Source organism: Hoplias malabaricus, chromosome 3 (assembly GCF_029633855.1).
Source record: "Hoplias malabaricus isolate fHopMal1 chromosome 3, fHopMal1.hap1, whole genome shotgun sequence".
Lineage (NCBI taxonomy): Eukaryota > Metazoa > Chordata > Actinopteri > Characiformes > Erythrinidae > Hoplias > Hoplias malabaricus.
Genome location: NC_089802.1, coordinates 77,461,923 through 77,476,958, shown reverse-complemented (window position 1 = coordinate 77,476,958; position 15,036 = coordinate 77,461,923). Strand labels below are relative to the sequence as shown.

Genomic DNA, 15,036 nt, shown 5'->3' with positions numbered 1-15,036 from the left:
AAATCACACAGAACTGCTGACAGAGAACCTAAGAAACTTAAACTAAACAAAGACATGGGCAATAGACAAACTTACACCTAGCAGATACAGAGAAACACCTGAGAATAGGTTCAGAGAGAGTGAGAGACAGTTATACAGAGAGAAAACATTATAAAGAAGACTAGAACCAAATCTAGAAAACAAAATATTTCACTAAACAGCAACAAAGAGGAGTGTAGACTATAATATAAAACAAATACCACAGAGATTACAGAAAGGCAGACACTAGAACTAGTCAAGATAGACACCCAACAGAAAGCAAGACAAATATATACGAAAGAGGAACACTAGGGGATGAACATGAGACAGCGCAGGCAACAGGATGAATCAAAGGCAAAGACTAATACAGAGAAAAACCTGAGATATTCTGAGGGGGCAGAATAAGAGAATCAGGAAAACCAGCACAAAAAAGTACAATGAGAGAAACACCACAAATGACTTAAAAACACATACTAATGAACAACACTTGGAGCAGTCACATGAGGAAGGAGGCATGGCTGGAACCAAGGCGTAGACAAGCACGGAGACAAAACATAAGCAGAAATACATGGGAGACATGGACAGAGAAGGAGGGGCCAACAGTGACAGTGTGGTAAAAGTTTACTTCATCATGGATTGCTAGGACTACTGGGAACACCTTGCAAATTCACTACATGCCGTACATTTTTGAAAATGCCCCTGCTTCTTTCTAATACCTTGCAGTTAACCCTTTCAGTCAGAGCTAGTTAACTTCTATTAATGCACAATGGACAGTAATGGCCAATACATAAATATTTAAAAGAAGTTCAGCCATGCAACAGAGAAGGTAATGAGAGCTCACAGCTGTGTTTTAGATGCTCAAAGCCATATAAACAAACAAAAATACATATTACAGCACTAAAGCAAACACTCTGACATTTCCTGTCCATAAAAAAAAAAAAAATAATGGTAAGGGCGGGTAACACCACCCAGCTGCACTTCACCTGAGCATGTTCATTTAAAGTTAATTTATTTTCTTTCTGGAAATAAAATTTGGCAAAATTTGGCAAACCTAAGATTTCTACTGGTTCTGTTTTTATTTGTCCAAGAAAGTAGACATAAATAAAACAAATGCAAGTAAAATGCAAAATACAGCAGACCAAGTCCCCCATCCCAGGGGCAGCCTTTCAAGCAGAAGGCAAAAATATGTGGTTTAAATGATACTTACACGATACATTTCTTTGATCTTTACCAATCGACACATAGAGGATTCAGGCGGACTGCAGTATGACCAGTTGTTGTCCCGCCCAGTCGCCAGTAAAATAACTGAGACAAAACTAATTAGTGCAGTAACAATATATAGACCCCCACACGCCCTCGCCTGTGGGAACCAGATAAATAAAACTAATGTTAACAGAAACAAAAGAAAAAACTGAACTGTTAGAAAAAAAAGGAAAGGAAAATAAACGACAAAACAGAATGAGCAAACATTCAATCATTCATTATTCACTCATTTTCTGTAAGCACTTTATCCAGTTCTGGGTCTCTGTGAAACTGGAGTAAACCCGGATACAGCACCAGTGCATCCCAGGCCACAACAACAAAAAAAAGTGTTTAGCAAAAAATAGAAAAAGAAAAAAACAAAAGAAGACAAAGAAAAAAGAAGAAAACAAAACACTCAAACACTCAAAAATAACCTAAGGATTCAAGGGTAAAAAGAAACAAATAAAACAGGACAATTTAGGTGTATAATTTCCCTCTGTCTGATTTATGGTTTGTTATCTCTTCGGTCTGAGTCAGCCTCTCTACTGTGGTGTTTCCATTATTTTGTCCCCTGTGTGAGCAGTGAGTGGAGATGGGAAGGATTTACGAACCAGGTTTTTATTGGGTCTGTCCACCAGGACGATCAAAAGAGAAGCGGACACCAGAAACTGCACAGAAGCAGATTAGACCCACAGTGAGAGTCTTCATATTTATTTTTTTATACAAACCGGATTCCAAAAAAGTTGGGACACTAAACAAATTGTGAATTAAAACTGAATGCAATGATGTGGAGATGGCAAATGTTAATATTTCAATATTTTATTTGTAATAGAACATAGATGACAGATCAAAAGTTTAATCTGAGTAAATGTAACATTTTAAAGGAAAATTATGTTGATTCAAAATTTCACAGTGTCAACAAATTGGGACAAGTAGCAATAAGTGGCTGGAAAAAGGAAATTGAGCATATAACAAACAGCTGGAAGACCAATTAACACTAATTAGGTCAATTGACAAGATGATTGGGTATAAAAAGAGCTTCTCAGAGTGTCAGTGTCTCTCTGAAGCCAAGATGGTAAGAGGATCACCATATACACCATTGTTGCGCAGAAAGATAGTGCAGCAATACCAGAATGGTGTTACCCATTGTAAAATAGCAAAGACTTTTAAATTATCATCATCAACCATGCATAACATCATCAAAAGATTCAGAGAATCTGGAACAATTGCTGTGCGTAAGGGTCAAGGCCGTAAAACTCCTTAAACGTCACTGCACGGCCCTTAAACGTCACTGCACCTCAAACAGGAATATCAAGGAAATAACAGAATGGGCTCAGGAATACTTCCAGAAAGCTTTGTCAGTGAACACAATCCACCGTGCCATCCGTCATTTCCCACTGAAACTCTACAGTGCAAAGAGGAACCCATTTCTAAGCAAGCTCCACAAGCTCAGACGTTTGCACTGGGCCAGGGGTCTTTTAAAATGGAGTGTGGCAAAATGGAAGACTGTTCTGTGGTCAGATGAGTCACGATTTGAAGTTCTTTATGGAACACTGGGACGTCATGTCATCCGGACCAGAGAGGACAAGAATAACCCAAGTTGTTATCAACACTCCGTTCAGAATCCTGCATCACTGATGGTATGGGGTTGTATGAGTGCTTGTGGCATGGGCAGCTTGTGTGTCTGGAAAGGCACCATTAATGCAGAGAACTATGTTCAGGTTTTAGAACAACATATGCACCCATCTAGACGTCATCTCTTTCAGGGAAGACCCTGCATTTTTCAACAAGATAATGCCAGACCACATTCTGCAGCAATCACAACATCATGGCTACATAGGAGAAGGATCCGGGTAGTGAAATGGCCAGCCTGCAGTCCAGATCTTTCACCTATAGAGAACATTTGGCGCATCATAAAGAGGAAGGCGCGACAAAGAAGGCCCAAGGCGATTGAACAGTTAGAGGCCTGTATTAGACATAAATGGGAGAGCATTCCTATTTCTAAACTTGAGAAACTGGTCTCCTCTGTCCCCAGATGTCTGTTGAGTGTTGTAAGAAGAAGGGGGGATGCCACACAGTGGTAAAAAATGGCCTTGTCCCAACTTTTTGGGGATTTGTTGGCGCCATGAATGTAGTGCCTCGAAGAGGTATTACTCCTCAGGTACGTCACAGGTACGTCACTTCCGGCTGACTACTCGCGTGCTTGATTTGAAATTGTTTGCTGTTTATCGCTGTTTTAGTCCACTCTGCCGTGGCGGTTCGCGGGGGTACCCATCTACACACCTGCACCGGGACGGGAACACCAGCATGGGCGTGGGAAGCCGAGGCCGTCCCCACCTCCACCGCAGCCAGTCTTCACTTCTGCCAACCGGTTTGAGGTGCTCAGCTCCTGGCCTTCACCTGCACCTGCTTCAGCACTGAAGACTAAACAGTACGGTGTTCTTATTATTGGTGATTCAATAGTTAGACATTTAAAAGTGCTGGGGATAAAGAGTTATGCAACCGTTTCTTGTCTCCCAGGCGCACGTGTCCTGGACGTTGCCAGGCGGCTTCCATCGGCGCTTCGGCAGCGCAAGGACTTCGGCACCGTCGTTTTCCACATGGGAACAAACGACATCTCCGCCCGCCGCAGTGAGGTCCTGAAGGAGCACTACCGTTCACTTCTGGATACCGCTCGGAGAAAGACGGATGCTAGGATGATCGTCTCTGGCCCCCTGCCCACCTACCGTCGAGGATGCGAGGCGTTTAGCAGGCTCTTCGGGCTCCACTCCTTGCTCCTGGATTGGTGCGGCACTGTCGGCGTAGACTACGTCGACAACTGGGAGTGCTTTCGTGAGCGTCCGGCCCTGTATCGTTGGGATGGGCTTCATCCGAGCCGTAGTTCTCTCTGAGAACATTGAGGTGGTTCTGCGCCGGAACTGACTGGTCATTGCCAGTCACATCAGTCAGGTAGGTGGAATGGATAGTGAGCAGGTAAGTAATATTAAAATTCCTAATGTTCCTCCTGACCATCTCTCTACTGCTAGTATGATGAGTAACATGTCCATATCACCCTCTCTGATTAATGCTAATAATTTTTTCAGCATTGAGACTGTGTCTGTTTCCCGCAAAGCTTGTTATCACAAACGCCCAAAAATCAGTTTTAACAACCTAATTAGAATTAACACCAAGGCACTGCAGCGAATGCAATATTTCAGCACTTCCAGCATTAAATTAGGGCTTTTAAATAAACAATCTCTAACATCCAAAGCACTCACTGTCTGTGATATTAATACTGATAACAAACTCTATGCATTATGTCTCTGTGAAACATGGGCTAAACCCAATGAATACATTGCCCTAAATGAGTCCACTCCCCCTGGCTTCAGCTATTACAGTTGCCCACGAACATCTGGTCGTGGTGGTGGTGTAGCCACAATTTATGACCATACCATTGACACAACACAAAAATCTAGTTATGATACTAAATCCTTTGAAGTACTTACTCTTAAAGTCACTGCATCAAAAAGGCAGCACTCGTTTATGCTCATCACAATCTATCGTCCTCCTGGCCCTTATACAGAATTTATTTGTGAATTTGCTGATTTTCTCTCAAGTGTAGTTATCGTATCAGAAAAGGCCTTAATTGTTGGTGATTTCAATATTCACTTTGAGAAGGACCATGATCCACTTAAAATTGCATTTGAATCTATTTTGGATGCGCTAGGGTTCACTCAGAATGTTACTGGGCCCACTCATCAATGCAAACACACATTGGACCTAGTGTTAACATGGGGCATTGAGATAAATAATCTATCCAATCTCTCGCTACATGAGACCATCTCTGATCACCATCTAATCACATATGAAATTGCGTTAAACTTTGATATTTGTCCACAACCGCGCTATATTAGAAAGCGCACTATAACATCCTCAACAGTTAGTGATTTTAACATCCTTCCAGACCTTACCACCATTTCTTTTCCAACTCACCCAAATGACCTTGAGCTCATTACAAACAACCTACAACACTTATTGTGTACAAACCTAGATAGTGTTGCATCAGTCAAGACCAAACAATTTAGAGAGAATAGGCTTGCTCCATGGTACAGTGACAGCACGTGTGCATTAAAACTGGCTGCTCGTAACCATGAACGTATATGGAGACACACAAAACTAGAATGTTTCCGAATTGCATGGCAGCACAGCCTCACCGACTACAAACATGCCTTATCTAAAGTCAAATCACAGTACATCTCTTCCCTTATAGAAAACAACAAAGACAACCCTAGATTCCTTTTTAGCACTGTATCAAATCTAATTGGCAACAAAAAGGAAATCAACCCCATTGTCCCCTCTGATTTCTGTAGCAATGACTTTATGAGGTTTTTTAATGATAAAATTGATTGCATTCGCCTCAAAATCCAATATCAGTCAAAAGTCACATCGGCTTTTGTTGATGAACCCCCCGCCAGCTTTGAGGTGCACTTAGACTACTTGAATTCTGTCAATGAAAATGACTTGCTTAGTTTAATTAGCTCATATAAATCAACTTCATGCTTACTGGATCCTGTACCAACACAATTATTTAAACAAATTTTACCTAAAGTCATTAGACCATTGCTCACAATAATAAACTCATCCCTCAACATTGGATATGTACCAAAACCTCTGAAACTAGCGGTAATCAAACCAATTATTAAAAAACCCAATCTTGACCCTCTTGTACTCGCAAACTACAGGCCAATATCAAACCTCCCATTTATTGCTAAGATTCTAGAAAAAGTTGTGTCACAGCAGTTGTGCTCTTATCTACAAAACAATGACATTCATGACATTTTTCAGTCTGGATTTAGACCAAATCACAGCACAGAAACGGCTCTAACAAGAGTAACTAATGACTTACTCCTTTCACATGATAAGGGCTATATCTCTATTCTGGTGCTGCTTGACCTTAATGCAGCGTTTGATACCATAGATCATGTGATGCTTCTTGATAGACTGGAAAATCTGGTTGGAATAAAAGGATCTGCCCTCTCTTGGTTCAGATCCTATTTATCCGATCGTTATCAATTTGTTTATCTGAATAATAAATCCTCTAATCATACTTTAGTTAAATATGGTGTTCCACAAGGATCAGTGCTTGGCCCTGTATTGTTCACACTCTACATGCTGCCACTGGGTAGACTAATCCGTAAGCATGGGATTCAATTCCACTGTTATGCTGATGACACACAACTGTATATATCAGCCAAACCTAATGATTGTCTACGTAAAATAACAGAATGTCTAACTGAGATTAAAGACTGGATGATGCAAAATATTCTCATGTTAAATTCTGATAAAACTGAAGTCTTGTTACTAGGTACAGATACTCAGATACATTCACTCAGAAATGCTGCTATTAATCTTGATAATTCAACAGTAAAACACAATGCCATCATTAAAAACTTAGGGGTACCCTTTGATTTAACTCTCACATTTGATACCCACATATCCAATATAGTCAAAACCGCCTTCTTCCACCTACGCAATATTGCCAAAATTCGGCATATTTTATCATTAAAAGATGCAGAGAAACTAGTGCATGCTTTTATAACTTCACGTCTAGACTACTGCAATGCGCTCCTGGCAGGGAGCTCGTGCAAAGCGTTACACAAGCTTCAGTTAGTTCAAAATGCAGCAGCCAGGGTGCTCACTAGAGCTAGAAAATTCGAACATATCACACCAGTTCTCTCATCCCTACACTGGCTACCTGTAAAAATTCGCATTGACTATAAAATATCTCTGACTATATCTCTAAAATATATTGACTATAAAATCTCTAAATGGTTTAGGCCCGCAGTATCTTACTGAACTTCTCATACCTTATCGCCCGTCACATACACTTCGTTCACAGGATGCCCATCTACTCTTTGTTCCTCGCTTTAAGAAAAACACTGCAGGAGGAAGAGCCTTTTCTCACAAAGCTCCTCAACTCCGGAATAGCCTTCCGGTTACTGTTTGGGGCTTAGACACACTCTCAATCTTTAAATCTAGATTACAAACCTACCTTTTCAAACAAGCTTTTGGTTAATCATTCACTTTCAGGTTACTCCTTCTCTATTGGTGTTTGGGCTGGTTTTCATATTATCACTGTTCTGTATTAACCCTGTCATATCACCATAGCTACAGCACTTTTAGTTAGCTTTCTTGTAACCGCCAACACGCTGTCGCTGGGTTCTCTTGCCTGACCCGTGGAAGCTTTTTTCGCAGGACAAATTTGCCCGTTCTTTACCATAACCGTACCAACCTCTATTTTTATTTGTTCCCTTTGTTTGGTTTTCTTTCTCCTGTCTCTCTCATGCTTTGAGATGTCCTGCTGCTCTCCAGGTGTTGCCCTGATCCAGCCCCCTGTATCTTGTACACATCCTGTACAAGATCCTGGCCTTGTCTCATCTACACTATCATGCTTGGCCATGCTGTTTTATCTCAGTTTAACTCTGCACCTAATTTTAACTCATACAGAATTCCTGATCACATCCTCCTTCATCAGACTCATACATCACTAATATCATCATCCTCATCATTTTCTTTTCCGCTTCTCCATCACTAATATACTACATTCATATTAATATAACCCCTTCATCTGTCATCATTTCACTTTTACTTCTGTTCTCTGTTGTGTCTCTGGTGTCGACCCGAGGAAGATGGGTTCCCCGTATGAGTCTTGGTTCCTTCCAAGGCTTCTTCCTCGTGTGCTGAGGGAGTTTTTCCTTGCCACTGTTGCCCCTGGCTTGCTCATAGGAGGCTTGGACCCGGATCTCTGTAAAGCTGCTTTGTGATGACTTTTTGTTGTGAAAAGCGCTATATAAATAAAATTTGATTGATTGATTGATTGATTGGCATTCTCTCAGATTAAACTTTTGATCTGTGATTTGTGTTCTATTCTGAATAAAATATTAGATGTTGGCACCTCCACATCATTGCAATCAGTTTTTAATCACAATTTGTTTAGTGTCCCAACTTTTTTGGAATCCAGTTTGTATTAAAATGTATATTTAAATATTTACATTACCGTTAATGTAGGAGAGGTGTTTTCTTTAAAAACACTTACAATCAGAGGCATCCAGTAGAGCAGGCCGATGGAGCTGATGAGTAATGCACTGTCATGCATCACAATCCCAACCGCAAACATTATCAAAGCAGTTATTATCTGGACAATCTGTGGAGGAGAACACACACACACACAAAACACATAAATACTCTAGTACACTTAACTCTAACAGTGACATATTCTCTCTCTTCTCCACAGTGGAACACAGTTCTGTTTCTTAATTAAACATTTGTGATCTGCTTTGGTCCAAACTCCACGAGCCCCACAGCAGTGTTCTCCCCCTGTGTAAACAGCCCTGTTCAGAACGCCCGCTTTCAGCACCTGTTCCTTTAAAAGATAATGAGCCGCTCGCTATTCCCCCCGACCCCGAGGGCACAGCAGTGAGGAGCGAGGAGCAGAAGCTCTGGTTTTTAGCCGTTTTCTCTCAGCTCTCTTCCTTCTTCATTCTTGTTGTCTTCGTTTTATTAGTTGTGTCTGTTTTGTTGCATTAAACCTTGTCTTTGCGCTCTCACATTAACATAGGTCAAGTGCTGTGATTGGACCAATTAGTTAAAACCAGCTGAGTCAAAGAATCACAGCCACCTTTTAAACCTCATTGACCACAGCTGCTGTTGAACTGCACACAGACTTGAGTCACTAATAGTGGACACCAACACACAGCTCTGATTGGTCAGCTGTTGAGGGACACACTCCTTATCTGTCTATGGTTAAAGGAGCAGGTCCAGATCTGTCCAGTGTAAGAAAGGATGGTCAGAGTGAGTTCTCGGTGTGGAATGTGGCTCTGTGGTTCCACTAAACACTCTTTCTGTCCCTTCCTGTAACCCAGATGCTGAGGAGAAAATGGAGCATAACCTGAAGCTCCGCCTCCATCCCTGTTGTAGTGTTACCTGATGGGGAATGGACAGAGGTCCTAGAACAGTGACAGTTCTGGGTTTGAAGGTACTGCTCTATCTTTTCAGGTACACTCACCCTAACTCTGCTTTTTCAATGACCATTGCACCTGTACAGGTCCTGTTTTTTTCACTCTGACACTTATATTCGACTCCGCCCTCTTGCTGGGGGTGGGGTTTAGGATGAGTGACTCACAGCCAGAGTTTTCCTCTCTCTCCTCAGGATCTTGATTCTGGTGTATTTGAAGAAGAAGTCTAAGCAGCTGTACTCCTCACTCTGTGGACTGATCACTTGAGCGGTCAACGTGATGTTGTTGTTTTCCATCTTTTACACCTAGGAATAAAAAGTAAATATATAATATATTACTTTATTTATTTACCTTTTATTATTTATAGATGAACAATATACCCTGAGTTACCAATTTTAACTGTTAACCAGTCAATCAATGAATCAGGGAATGAATCAAATGATCAATCACTCAATTAGTGAAACTATTAATCAACCAAACAATACATCAAGCAAGCAAATAATCAATCAGTCAATCAACCACCAAACAATCAGTGTATCAGTCAATGGATCAATCAAATCATCAGGTTATCAATCGATTAATACATCAGCCAGTTACTCAATCAACCAATATATCAATAATTTTATCAAACAATCAATAATTAAGACAGTCATCCATTGATCCATCATTCTTCAATAGAAAAAAAGTCCATTGAACACAAGTCTTTTTCAAAATAAAAAATGATCCATTATATATATCCATTATATACCCAGCTGCGCAAAACCCCCCTCCCAATGTTACACTCAGAAAAGTCAAGTTGGAAAAAAAACGCTTATTAAGTAATAACTGCGTTATTACAGTGCTCTAAATGTGTTAGGAAAAATCTGAGCTTACACTCGTGTATTAACATGAGGTGCTGTAACAACAAACATGACTTGAAGTTAAACTAATTTGTTACTAAAGTATAATTACACAGTAAGGTTATTAAAAACTGTTTGATTATGTGTGGATATTATAGCAGTAATATACAGTAGGATCTCAGGGGTTGAAGTAATTTGAAACTTATGGCATAACAAAGCAGTCCATTTATAAACGGTGATAAAGAGCCTTCTAATGACTGAAGGAATGGAGTTACCTGAGCTCAGACGATTCTTTCTTCTTCTGTTTTTCTTTAAATCTTCTCCTTTTTCTCCTCATGTAGTTAATACCACTTAAAGGCATATGTTTAAGACGTTTCAGAGTGATTCCTGGTGATCTTTGGAGTCATTGTAAAACCTGAAACCTAAAGTGTATCTGATAAAGACTCCAAAGTTCAGAGATTTCTTTTTCTGTCGTAAAAGTTTATGTAGATCGATTACTGTGAATATGTGTCAGTAGATCTTCACCTCATATCTCCACTGTATAAACACACCCTTATCTCTTTGTGTAAAATTATGCAAACAAATATGTCCACTTCACTAACTGCAACCACTCTTCTACCTCCATGATCCACCATATAGACATCCATATAGAGCTGATCTGTCGCTGCACAGTGTGTGTCGGTTGTCCTCTAGTCCTTCATCAGTGACACAGGAGGCTGTCGACTGGATGTTTTTGGTCAGTGGACTGTTCTCAGTCCAGACACTGAGGGGTTTAAAAACTCCAGCAGCACTGCTGTGTCTGATCCACTCGCACCAGCACCGCACACAATAACATACCACCACAAAGGAAGGAAGTCCTTTAACACTGAAAACCCCTCCTGCTTTTTGCTTGTGAGGAGAAACCCAACCAAAAGTAGGTGAGAACACATCTAGACTGCACTTGTTCTATGATAATCCTATAGTTTTCTTTTAAATTTTGCCTTAAAAGTAAATGTAAATACAAAACAGAACCCTGGTGCCCTCTTAGTGACAAACATATACACATTTCCCTCTTTCCGTTTTACAGTAGAGAGGAAGTATACCTTCACCCCTCCTTCCGAAACCTAGTCTTCATTACAGACAGCACCAGACAGCTGGGGTTTTACAGAAGTCCTTCAGATAACAACATAACAACAGCGCTTCATTTCAGGTAAATCCAGAACCTGCTTTTCTCTTCCTCTCTTTTTCTTTCGTATTTGAACACAGATGTATCTCCACTGTCCCGTCATTTCAGAGCAGCAGGTGTTCTTTACACTCTCTCAGTCTTTCACCAGAAATGGACCAATAGAAACGCTCAGAATTTACTGAAAACTAAACCCTGTGTCTTTAACTACCCTTCAGTTTTAACAGGGTTTAGTCCTTCTCTTTGAAGCTGCTTTTTTTGAGATGTTTTTGAGTGTTGTTCTCACAGCAGAGACACGTTCCTACCACACAGCCCCAGTGCTGATAGCGGTCTGTGATCCTCATTTCTGTGATAATACGTGATAACAGGTCTGTACCTGTGAAAACTACTCATGTTTTCACAAAGAAATTTTATTTTTATTGCATTTATAAGTTGTATCATAGTCAATTTAATTCACCCCCACCATATAGTTTCCCCCACCAAAATATTACAAAACAATACACCTTATTTTCAAAATGGAATTAATTTTTTCTACAAAATGATTTAAGTTAATTTATTAAAGGTATACAATGTAAGGAACTGCATACATTTTAATGCCCCTGACCTAATTCACCATGCCTCCAGGCTGTTGTGGGTGGTGAACTCGTTGTTTGTGAAACTGGAGTTCTCCTGAGTGCCGTGAATGTGTCTGAAATGACTGTAAACACTCACTGTTAATCCGTATTCTTGAGTACAGACTTTGGAAAGTTATTGAAAAGTAAATTAAAATTCAAGACATGGATCCAAAATAGATTCCAAGTCACTGAACATCCCTTTGAATTAAATCTAAAGACATTAATCTGATATTAATCCAATACACTTAAAAACATTTCAGAGAATTTATCTTCACCGTGTTTCCTTACACAGCCCTGGACAAACTAGTCATCTCTTCCAAACTGACTCAGGGGCTCTCTGCTTCCATTGCACACTTAAAAACAGCATATGGTAGCTTTCAGGCAGTGGCTCTGTTCCTGCTCCACAAGTGGGTAACATTGGTTTATAATTGTGTTTGAACTGAAAGAGGGAATAGATTTCAAATGGCTTCCACATGAAAGTAAACACACACAGAAAGTACAATAGAACTAAAGAGTTCAAGCTTCACATGAGTTCCTGTGGTTCTTCAACCACCAACAAACTGCAGCCATTTTCTGACTTATAACATATAACTCCAGCTTAAAAGATGTGGTACATCTGAATGAACACAAATGGGAGGGGGATATTTTGCTGTGAGAAAAGTAGTTGTTTTTTAACAGAAGGAATAAGGAACATGTAAACTGCCTAAAGCTGGCCGTCCTCACAGTCTGAGGGATAGTGCAAGAAGGAGACGAGTGAGGGATGCCGCCAGGTCACATACGACTTCTCTAAAGCAGCCGACATGGGAGATACTCTGCTTATAAAAACTGTGGCCTGCGTACTTCACCAGTCAAAACTGTGACAAAGAGAAAGCAAATCTTATTAAATCTCAACCACAGTTCAGCACAGTGTCATGAGAGTGACACTGATGTGGTCTGATGTGACACAGTAGTGGAGATTTTGGAGATCAGATTAACCTTTGTCTTGTGTGAGGGTCTTGAGCGACCCGTTTTTAGGTTTTAAATGCACACAAGTGCTCCATAAATTTATTTATTGCATCAAGACTTTTTGACTATGTCAGGAACTTCTATTTAAACAAAATAATAATATATATACTTTTACTAAATTATAAAATGCTCTTGTTAAAATCATGGCTTTTCTGTTATTAGGGTCAATTTTGACCCAGGTATATTTTATAAACAAAAAAAGTGCCATATCTGGAATCATAAACACACTATACACCAACAGCCTACAGCCAGCTCCTCCTACAACCACTTGAGCTTCAGTTAGGGGCTTCTATCTTTGTTTGTTTTACAAAACAAGGAAAGACAGACATGTCCAGACATGTAAGGCCCAGTCAGTTTAGAGTTTGTGTTTTGTAGAGTGTACATCTCCAGTGTACAGTCTGCAACAATGAACAATTAAAACCAATCCTTTCATGGATGAGGAAGACTAACAAGGTCAACAAGAGGAAAGAAACAAATTGGTTGATAAGTAATTGTTTTAGGGGATCTTATGGTTGATTTAAAACCAACCCATTAACATAAGAGATGGTAACAGAAAGCTAACAAATGAGGTAGGTTAAATGTTACAACACTGGCCATCACCACAAACTAAACTTCCCCACTGTAAAGCATGGTGGTGGCAGCATTGTGGGGTGGAGTGGGGATGATCCTCAGGAGCAGTGTTTTGAAGGCTTGTGAATGTTGAGGGTAAAATGAATTCAGCAAAAGATGGAGGACAGTTTAATTCTGTCTGCAAGAGAACTAGACCTGTCATGATAGCCTTTTCTTGTTATATATATTTCAATATATTGCTCCAGAAATAATCATGATAAATTATATTATTGTCATTTTAAGGCCATTCTGTGCCACTAATCTAATGATAATATGAAAACTTAATAATATTACATTTACACCCAACCCCTTTAATGAGCAATGAATTTCAAAACAAAGTTACTTAGAATAATTTATAAATAAACAAATTAACTATACATAAAATAAAACCACTGATTTTAAAAAAAAGTGACATAAAGGCTTCAGAACAAAGCAAACAGAGGTGATGTTCACTTTTATTTAAACAAACATGCCAGTAAAAACAATTTGAAAATATTGAAGTCAGCTAAAATTATTGAAGTAATATCCATATTATAATATGATAAATTAACAATGCATTTATTGTAGAAACAGACATTTTAAACTTTTTCAAAAACCAAATTATTCTGACCATAAACGTGTTTTACATGTATGGTTTTCTCAGGTGAGTAAATCAGCTGGAGGTAAAGATGTCCCACTCTGCTGTACCAGTCACCAACTCTGGGTGTGGCTACACCATCGTGACCCACGTGCTTCCACCAGAAACAACAACAACAGCTCAACCTGGACAGGACCCCCCCAGTAACAGCCCCCTGCAGCGGTTTCTCAAAGGAGAACCCAAAGCTTTGGGGGTAAGTCCTTGACACTGTCCAGAGTTCATGACGAATGAACCAACTCAGAAAAACTAAGTCAAATTTGTTGTATACAGTTTCAAAACAATCATTAATTGAAACAACCATTCATTGTACATTCATTCATTCTTTGTCTATAAGCTTGTATCCAGTTCAGGGTCACTGTGGGAGCCTAACCGGAATCACTGGGCGCAAGTCAATAACACACATTGTAGAGGCGACACACACTCACACACTCCCACCTATAGACACTTTTGAGTCACCTGGAGGAAACGCACAAAGACAGAGAGAGAACACACCACACTCGACACAGACAGTCACCCGGAGGAAACCCACGCAGACACAGGTAGAACACACCACACTCCTCACAGACAGTCACCCGGAGGAAACCCACGCAGACACAGGGAGAACACACCACACTCCTCACAGACAGTCACTCAGAGGAAACCCACGCAGACACAGGGAGAACACACCACACTCCTCACAGACAGTCACCCGGAGGAAACCCACGCAGACACAGAGAGAACACACCACACTCCTCACAGACAGTCACCTGGAGGAAACCCACGCAGACACAGAGAGAACACACCACACTCCTCACAGACAGTCACCCGGAGGAAACCCACGCAGACACAGGGAGAACACACCACACTCCTCACAAACAGTCACCTGGAGGAAACCCACGCAGACACAGGGAGAACACACCACACTCCTCACAGACAG

General features: G+C 40.3%; 2 protein-coding genes across 2 annotated transcripts in view; one reads left to right on the top strand and one right to left on the bottom strand.

The window, feature by feature from the left end:
- Positions 1-71: 71 nt before the first annotated feature.
- LOC136691518 (membrane-spanning 4-domains subfamily A member 4A-like) lies at positions 72-10,700 on the bottom strand. Its single transcript, XM_066664078.1, has 6 exons — positions 10,369-10,700; positions 9,422-9,559; positions 8,336-8,443; positions 1,872-1,928; positions 1,250-1,378; positions 72-77 (listed from the first exon to the last, which is right to left on the bottom strand). Exons 2-6 carry the CDS (start codon positions 9,548-9,550, stop codon positions 72-74), a joined length of 429 nt encoding a protein of 142 aa, XP_066520175.1. The 5' UTR covers positions 9,551-9,559; positions 10,369-10,700.
- Positions 10,701-10,976: 276 nt separating this feature from the next.
- LOC136691517 (uncharacterized) overlaps positions 10,977-15,036 on the top strand; it is a 33,539-nt gene continuing 29,479 nt past the window's right edge. Inside the window, exons 1-3 of the mRNA XM_066664077.1 lie at positions 10,977-11,010; positions 11,160-11,282; positions 14,127-14,313. Of these exons, the coding sequence (XP_066520174.1) occupies positions 14,152-14,313 (162 nt within the window). The 5' untranslated portion in view covers positions 10,977-11,010; positions 11,160-11,282; positions 14,127-14,151. The remainder of the gene's footprint in view (positions 11,011-11,159; positions 11,283-14,126; positions 14,314-15,036) is intronic.

Excerpts from the sequence above, each read along its gene's own strand:
- LOC136691518 (XM_066664078.1), bottom strand. The coding sequence starts at position 9,550 with ATGGAAAACAACAACATCACGTTGACCGCTCAAGTGATCAGTCCACAG. Across the intron at positions 8,444-9,421 it reads GAGAGAGGAAAACTCTGGCT|ATTGTCCAGATAATAACTGC; the intron begins GTGAGTCACTCA and ends TCTCCTCCACAG. Across the intron at positions 1,379-1,871 it reads ACAGACCCAATAAAAACCTG|GCGAGGGCGTGTGGGGGTCT; the intron begins GTTCGTAAATCC and ends TGGTTCCCACAG.